This window comes from Solanum stenotomum, chromosome 1 (genome assembly GCF_019186545.1).
Source record: "Solanum stenotomum isolate F172 chromosome 1, ASM1918654v1, whole genome shotgun sequence".
Classification (NCBI taxonomy): domain Eukaryota; kingdom Viridiplantae; phylum Streptophyta; class Magnoliopsida; order Solanales; family Solanaceae; genus Solanum; species Solanum stenotomum.
The window spans coordinates 3,725,436-3,733,943 of NC_064282.1; the positions used below are offsets into that span (position 1 = coordinate 3,725,436).

Below are 8,508 nucleotides of genomic sequence, written 5' to 3' on the forward strand. Positions count from 1 at the left end.
TTTGTGTGCCAAGTCAAACACTAACTAGTAAAAACGAATAGAGGGAGTAGTTGTCCACTTTACTAAATCAAGAAAACACTAATTAATTTTTTTCTATATTATCCATTGCAATTAATTCATTTTAATATTGTTCACATTTGTTTATAAAATTCATAAGAAGTTTTTTAAGGGTGAATTAGTGAAATATTTTTTTAATAAGTGTATAAAAAAAAATGATCAACTAATGTGAGATTGAGGAAATATTTAATAGATAAAAGTGTAAAATAGTAAAATCATTCATTTTATGTATATTTTTTATGATTCATCATAATATGGAACAACGAGTAATTCAGAATCTTCCATTACTGCGCAATAAAATCAACTAGTGGTACTTGTCTGACAAATACTTACGTTTAAAGGCAATGAATGTTTTGCGTACACATTTACCTACGACAGAAATGTTCACATGCTTTATTTAATTATTACTCCATCCTTCTCATTTCATATGACATTTTTAAAATTTTAAAATTCAAACAAGTTTATATTTGATCATAATTTTATTGTACAATTTTTAAACATTTTAAATTATTAATTATTGTGACTTATAATATATTTTACTTAGTTTACAAATATATAAATTCATTTAAAAAAAATTGAAGGTTCCATGCGCAAATTTTCGATCAAACTTAAATTGTTTGACTCTAAAAAAACGAAAAGTATCATATAAATTGAGATAGATGAAAGACTTTTATAGAAAAATTAGTTGGATTTCATTTTTAATGAGAGGTTTTAGATTTAGTGTCTCAACTCTTGAGTATGGAGTGTCTTTGTTACTGAGCACTTTACTGATAATGTAAATTTTTTGGGGTGAATTCGAATTTAGTCTAGCTTTCGTCTCGAATGAAAAAAATTTGAAAAAAGAAAAAGGATAAAAAAAAAAAGAAAAGGAAAAACCGCTGAGATGTGAAGTTGTTGGCGCGGCATTATCTAATCACTGAGGCATAGGTCCCCCACACACTGCAGTTACTTCTTCATTTCTTCTCTTTCTTTTCCTTTACTCACGCAGTTTTTTCCTTCAAAATGGCCAACTGATTCTTCAAATCGACGCCATTGATAAAGGTACTTGTGCATGCCGATTCTTATGATATCGTATATTTATGTGTTTGTATTAGTGTGTCACAGAGACTGGAGAGAGTAATTGCTATGCATGAGATTTGTGAGATTAATTGCGCGATTGGTTCTTATTGTATGTGATCTGAGCCCCAATTTGTACGAATGTTCCATTGCAGAGCTTGAATTTCGCTATGAATTTTAAGTTTACGGTTACTCTGTTTGTTGCGGTTACTCTTCTGTTTGCTTGTTGTGAAGCTCTTAAGGTAAGTGATTACTACTTCATCTTCGTGCTCACTGTTTTTGTTGAAGCAAGCGCCGATGCCTTTTGTCGATTGTATTTATGTTTTGTTCTTCTGGTGATAGGAAGGACAAAGTTGTGTAGCCAATGGAAGTTGTGATTCAGGGTTACATTGTGAGACTTGCCTCGCAAATGGCAATGTCCGTCCGCGTTGTACTCGACTTCAACCGGTCAATCCTCTTTCGAAGGTGCATTTTCCTACAGTTTGTGATTTTTTTCAGATTACTTGTATTGTAGGTAGATCTATACGCCCCTGGATTTTCTATATATGTCATATTTGCTAGCGGCCTGATGTGTTGTTGAAGTTAAACTGTTAAATGTTTGAATAATCGTAGGTGAAAGGATTGCCGTTTAATCGGTATTCCTGGCTGACGACTCACAATTCTTTTGCCAAATTGAAAGCGAAGTCCGGGACAGGAGGTGTAATATTAGCTCCAATGAATCAGCAGGACACCATCACTGAACAGCTAAATGTAAGTTTACACCTCCGTGATCTCTTTCTTCAACACTTCAAAAATATAGAGATCACAAGCGTTTAGCTCTTTTTCCTATGATGCCAAAACCAAGTACTAAAAAACAAAGGAGGATGTCAAACAGCATTCAAACAAAAGGATGTTAGTTAATCTATTGGGCGAAACAGTCCTTTGAATCAATTATGAGAAACTGTGAACTGGATTGAGAATTATATATTACTCCTATTCTATATGAAAGTTCATGGTATTACTATTACTGTTATTGTTATTACCTTTATTATTTTATATTACTTTAATGTCTACGCCTGGCACATGGAGAAGGTTTAAAGTTGAGTTAGTCAGCCTTGTAGTTGTTAGCTGTTGCTGACTCTTGTTGATTTTTGTGTTTCTATGCACTTTAGTACGTGGACTTTATTATAATATGCAACGTTAGGTATGGGCTAGAAGTGTGTCGGATTTGAAGGAATGTCAGCAGATAGATTCCTTTTCTGTGTATAGTTTATTAGTTTATGGTTTGTTATATCAGACTTTATGAATTATTATTAGCAGCTATTGCTAATATTTTAAGTAGTTTTTGGCCCTCCAGACTACTGTTTTGTTTTGCAAAGGATTAATCTGTCACCTGTTTCTGCAATCTGGTAAAAATTGCGTTGGAAAGCTTCATTTTCTGATAATGGGGGTGAGGGTTCTCTTTAAGTTAAAGTAGTTGGAATTGCTCCAGAAGAAATCTGATGGCTTAATGCAGCAGACAAGTGTCATTATTTCAATTAAAGTGCCAGGGTTTAAGGGTTGATCTTTTAGCTTCTGAGTTCTGGCTGGACTTGTATTTACTCCAGCAGAGCTATCAACTAGGTTTTCTTGGCTTATAAATATTTTTCAGAACACCCTTAGTCCCTAAATTAATACTATTCAAAACCATTTATCTAGGGATGAATATGAATAGGATACTGAATAATTTTTACTTTACTTATACACACTGTGGGTACTAAACTATCAATCCTCATCTTACCCCATACCTGCATAGTAGTACTATAACTTTCATCCTTACCTTTCATATTATGATTTTACCTACCAATTATCTGTAATATGTATAGGATGAAAGATATATGTTCATGTCAATAAGCCACTAGGATTTTACATACTTTAGAACCATCAACATTTGAATCTTTTGATATAATCTTCACCTATTTCGGGTACCTGGTACTATGATTTTAACATTTAGGGTGTGTTTGGCATGAAGTAAAAAAGGTATTTTTCTTACTTATTTCCTTGTGTTTGGTAGGTAAATAAAAAGTATTTTCCCAAGCATTGTTTATAATCTAGACAAACAATACAATGAATGAGTTAGGACATAGGGGTAGGGGTGTGGTGGGGATGGCTTACTTACACTATCCTTTGAAGTAGAATTGGTGCTAATGTCTAATTAAGGATATAATAAAGACTGCCATCCCTTCCTTTCCCAACACTTAAAATGATTGTTTACAGGGGTTTGTGTATCTCAAACTATTCCACTGATTTTTATTGTACACGTACACCACTAAACTAGCAAGTGTTGTCTTGTCCAATTAGGTGAGCTGAGACTCAGATATTCATCTCCTTGGGTTAACCATCACTAGGACATTGAGGAATACAAGCACCTTAAGTTTGCAACTATGAGAACCTATAGGAAAAAGAGATGAAACAAACTCTTGAGTTAAGCTTTCATACTGTAAGCCTCTGGGCTAGGAAAGGACTCTAAAAAACCTTTCTGCGTCATAGTATATTTATTTTAACCTTTCTCTTGACTTGATTCTTAGTGTTAGATGACTTGTATGAACGCTAAAAGTATCATAACATTTTGGAGAAATTGGTTTTCACAGAGAAAAGGTAAAACACCAGTCAATTCCGCAATACCTACTTTTTATTATTCTCTGTTTCCCTATTAAAATGTTCGGAAATTGCGATTTAGGAAGACATGAACTGCTAGCTCTGACAGGTTTTCAAATTACTTGTATATATGGATACTGATGAGCTTTTTGACATGAATTGGCGCAGAATGGTGTAAGAGGTTTAATGCTTGATATGTATGACTTCGACAATGACATCTGGCTATGTCACTCATTTGGAGCAAAATGTTACAATTATACAGCTTTTGTAAGTTTTCATGAACCAGTGATGTAATACTTAATAACTTAGACACTTTGGCATGTTAACAGGTTTGCAGATGTTCATTGTTTTGGCATATGAGGCATTCTCATCCTTAGCAGCTCTAGGGAAAAGAGGATATAATTCATTTTTGTCCCTGTTTTACTTGTCATTACTGTAATAAATTTGATGGAAAATGGAGAAAAATTGACTATTTTCTCATTGGTTTACAACATTTCTAGATTCTTATCACTTAAAGTTACTTTCTTTTGAAACTGATGTGGAATTTTTCTGTCAGCAAACTGCAGTCAATGTCTTGAGGGAGATAGGAGTGTTTCTTGAAGCAAACCCATCAGAAATTGTTACAATTATAATTGAGGATTATGTTACATCGCCGAATGGACTAAACAAGGTGTTTGATGCGGCTGGGCTTAGAAAATTCTGGTTTCCAGTTTCTCGGATGCCTAAAACTGGTGGAGAATGGCCAACTGTAGATGATATGGTTCAGCACAATCAGCGATTGGTTGTCTTCACATCTAAGTCTGCCAAAGAATCTTCAGAAGGCATTGCCTATGAGTGGAGATACTTGGTAGAAAACCAATGTGAGTTCGTCTTTAGCTTATCTCTAAAATCAAATTTTTAGGTCTCTTAAAATTCCTTTGGAGGAAAATGATAAACCATACTCTCAAATACAAGGGCTTTGGATTTGCAGATGGAAATGGTGGCATGAAACCTGGTTCTTGTCCAAATCGTGCAGAATCATCTTCTATGAACACTAAGTCAAAGTCGTTAGTCCTTATGAACTACTTTACTGATGCCCCAGATTTTGCTCAAGCTTGCAAGCATAATTCAGCCCCACTCATTGACATGATGAACACATGCCATGAAGCTGCTGGTAAAAGGTGGCCTAACTTCATTGCTGTTGATTTTTACAGGGTATGCTTTTTGTTTGAACTGACTATCTATGAAATGAGTCTTTAATAAGATTTGCTTCTCTCTTCGACTAATTTTACTGATTGTGGACTTTGCAGAGAAGTGATGGAGGTGGAGCCCCTGAGGCTGTAGACTTGGCAAATGGACATCTAGTATGCGGGTGTGCAAACATTGCTTCCTGCAAGGTACACATGAGCTACTTATTAAACTTTGTTTCCACTAGTCCACTTTGAGGCCATAAATAGTATTTTTTAGGATTCAAAACATGCAACTTTGTGACATTTTGGGTGCCTTTAATTCTATTTGTAGGAGAATATGACTTTTGGAGCATGTGATCTGCCTGAACCAAGCATTTCTCCAAAAACACCAGCTGCTGCAGCTAAAAATGAAACAAGCTTTTCAAATTTGAATTTCCAACCAAAGCTGCAATGGTTGTTGGGAACAACATTAGTATCTTTCTTCTTATTGTAATTGAGGACAACAACCTACACAAGTTCATATTTGCTTTACAAGGATTAAGGATTAGATTTTACCGAAAGCATAGTAGGTGATTATGACTACAACCAGACAAACTAATTAGCAATAGTTAATCTTCTGACGTACTTTTGGATTTTAGAAACTTGGAGCTAAGGAGTCTGAATGGTGTGTGGATCAATTGTAAAGCTGATGTGAAGTTAGTTTAGCTTATATTGGCACAGGTACTTGTATATGGAAAGAACTTGGTGAAATGTAACTGATTCTGGTATGGTCTATTCTCTTTGAACTTTTTATTTGTTCCTTGTATTTGATATGTTATTTTATTCTTCACTATTATTCTTATTTGTTCCAAATTTGTGGCATCCTTGACTTGTAAGTATGGGATAGTTTGAAGTTTACAGATATTGGAAAATTTGAGAAAGTAACAGGAATCTTGTCGCCTGAGTCAGTTCCGAAAATACTCCTTTTAAAGTTGCTTGCACGTAACATGAACATGTTGTGGAATTTGAATATATATACCTGATTAGCGTAAGACATCATGAGCACCAAACAAGAAGATGGGGAAATAATAGCAACCTATCCCATCCCACACATGACTGATGATGCCCAATTTGAGAATTTATTAGATTTAGTCCAGACAAAAGAGTATTCAATGTTTGGCCCATGTCTTTGTTAGGTTTATGAATGGAAAAGAAAACTCATTATTTGAAGTTTCTTACTCAACAACAAAAGTGAAAGTGAAGACAAAAAATAAACTGCTAACCCTTCAACCAGCCACTCATCCTGTTATGGGGCTAATGTCACCCTTCCTAATTAGACTAATGCAAGAATGAAATTGCACAAGTCTAGACGATATGTTGGTGAAACTTGTAGAATGTGTTTGAAATTATTCTATCAGAGGGTTTCCTACGAATAATTACTCTGAATTCCACAATATTCTTCTATATTTTCACATACGAAGTGGGCTGAAGCATCCATTAAATGAGGAGCTAACAGTTTAAACATGGTCCAAATATAGAAGATCTACTAGGCCCATTAAAATAAGCAAAACCAAAGTATGGGCCAAGAGTACAGGCCTCACAAAAATCCTAAGATTCTAGTCAATAACCAATTTTAATTGATAAATTAGATATTTTGAAATATATTTCCTTCCCCAATTTGAGAGATCTCCCAATTTGATAAGAATAAAATGTGACTAATACTAATAATATTTCGTTTAGCTTTACTAGTACTAGATAATTTTTTAAATAAATAACAATAAAAAATTAACTGATTTAGAGTCCATTTGGCTTAACTTAAAAACAAAACAGCTTCCTAAAATATCAAACTTAAGTAACTTTAAGTTAAAAAATGACCAACTTTTAACTTTTTTTAAGTCATTTTTGAAAACTTATTTTAAGTTATTTTTAGCTTTGTCAAACACTCCCAAAAGCTAAAAATGACTTAAAATTATGTTTGACCACCTTTTAGGTCAATCCAAACTGACTTTTAGATAAAAAATTAATCAAATTGGTCTCTATGAGAACAAACACGACAAATAATTTATGTGCAAGTAACACTACGAATAAAAAGTATTTACTCATACCGGATATTTATATCAAAGTAATAATGTATTTAACTTAATTACAGACTTGTACGTAGTATGAATGAATATGAAAGGTAGGTAAACTCCAAAATGCTAACAAGCTACTTGTATTTAGTTAGTAAAGTAAAGTAAAAAGGTTATCCTTAAAGGAATAGTAGAATACAAAAGATTTAGTGGCTCAAGGCACCGCCATTGGCTATAATCTCACGAATTTCTAAGTTTAATGTCTTAATGATATGTATTACCTGCAGGAAACTAAATTTAACCCTCTGCAGCAATTAATTAATCCTGAAAAAGTTAATTATGTAGTAAGATATTAAGATGATCAGAGTTTGTAGGTTGGTAGGGTGAAAATATTATCCTGTGAGGAGAATATGTTGCATGCGTCGTGACATAATTAAAAGAATATTCCTATTTTTATTCTAAACTTTACTTTACTTTCATATCTTTATCTTGATAATTAAATTATATACAAGTTACATCTTAAAAAAATACATTTGATGAAGAAAGAGAGGAATAATAAAAGTAAGGAAATATAAAAAAATAAGTGTGGTGAATGACTCGATATTGACTTTAGTTAGCATTATTGTTCACACATAGGTAATAAAGTAATAGCAAAATTCTAATCGAACAATAGTATCTACTGGAGTAGTTATTAACTCAATATAAAGTTATTACTTGATGAGGACATAAACTACATTATTTACTTGGTTAAAAAAGGATAAATTTTTAATCTTGACCATTCAACATGTTGTCTAGCAGAGACGTAGTTATTAAAGGTGAATTTTTCTCTTTTATATGTAAATGTTTGAACTTACAAAACAACTACATGCGCATCTTCCTTTATGTTGTTGCCAACACTTTTCTTGGAGGAGTGGGATTTTTTTTTTTAATGATTTTTATTTCTACACGATCATCAATAATGTATATACTATTATAAAGTGAAATTAGTAATCTGAAAAATAAAATACTTCACGGCTATAGTGAGATAAAGTACACGAATAAAGTAAAAGTTTCTTGCACTACTATGAGTGTATGTTAAATATAATTTGGTTTAGCATGAGGGGAATCATAAAACTCTAAGGAATTTAACTCACTAATGTATCTTAATAGAAAAAATGACCAAGTTTCACAAGAAGACAAATATTGTTTATTTTACCCCTTTTGCCACACAATTTTATAATTTCAATCGTACATACATCGGAATAAACATGTCATATCTCCACAATTAATAGTATTCTAAAACATATTGATTGGACAAAAAATCAATATTATCCATTAGTATACTAAAATTGTTGAATTGGTTTACAATTACGTCACAAAGTGGGAATTACAGTTGCCCACACAAATTCATAGTGGAGAAAGAATGTCTACTACATATACTTTTCTCAATTTATTCGAAAATAGAATACTCAATTCTATCTAATCCAAAAGATATCTAGTTTATACTCCCTAAGTCCATTTTACTTTCTATCAAACAATAATTATTTACTATTAACTTGATACATGAATTAAAAAGCAGTAGA

The 8,508-nt window shown here is 32.7% G+C and overlaps 1 protein-coding gene across 2 annotated transcripts; it reads left to right on the top strand.

The window, feature by feature from the left end:
- Window positions 1-942: 942 nt before the first annotated feature.
- Window positions 943-5,678, top strand: LOC125851829 (PI-PLC X domain-containing protein At5g67130-like). 2 transcript variants are annotated; one of them, XM_049531567.1, is made up of 9 exons: window positions 943-1,098; window positions 1,269-1,355; window positions 1,456-1,578; window positions 1,726-1,863; window positions 3,898-3,996; window positions 4,286-4,589; window positions 4,700-4,923; window positions 5,019-5,105; window positions 5,230-5,678. In XM_049531567.1, exons 2-9 carry the CDS (start codon window positions 1,284-1,286, stop codon window positions 5,389-5,391), a joined length of 1,209 nt encoding a protein of 402 aa, XP_049387524.1. In that variant the 5' UTR covers window positions 943-1,098; window positions 1,269-1,283; the 3' UTR covers window positions 5,392-5,678. The 2 variants fall into 2 exon arrangements, with proteins under 2 accessions (XP_049387524.1, XP_049387532.1); XM_049531575.1 differs by lacking the exon at window positions 943-1,098 and having other exon boundaries at window positions 1,133-1,355.
- The last annotated feature ends 2,830 nt before the right edge of the window (window positions 5,679-8,508 follow it).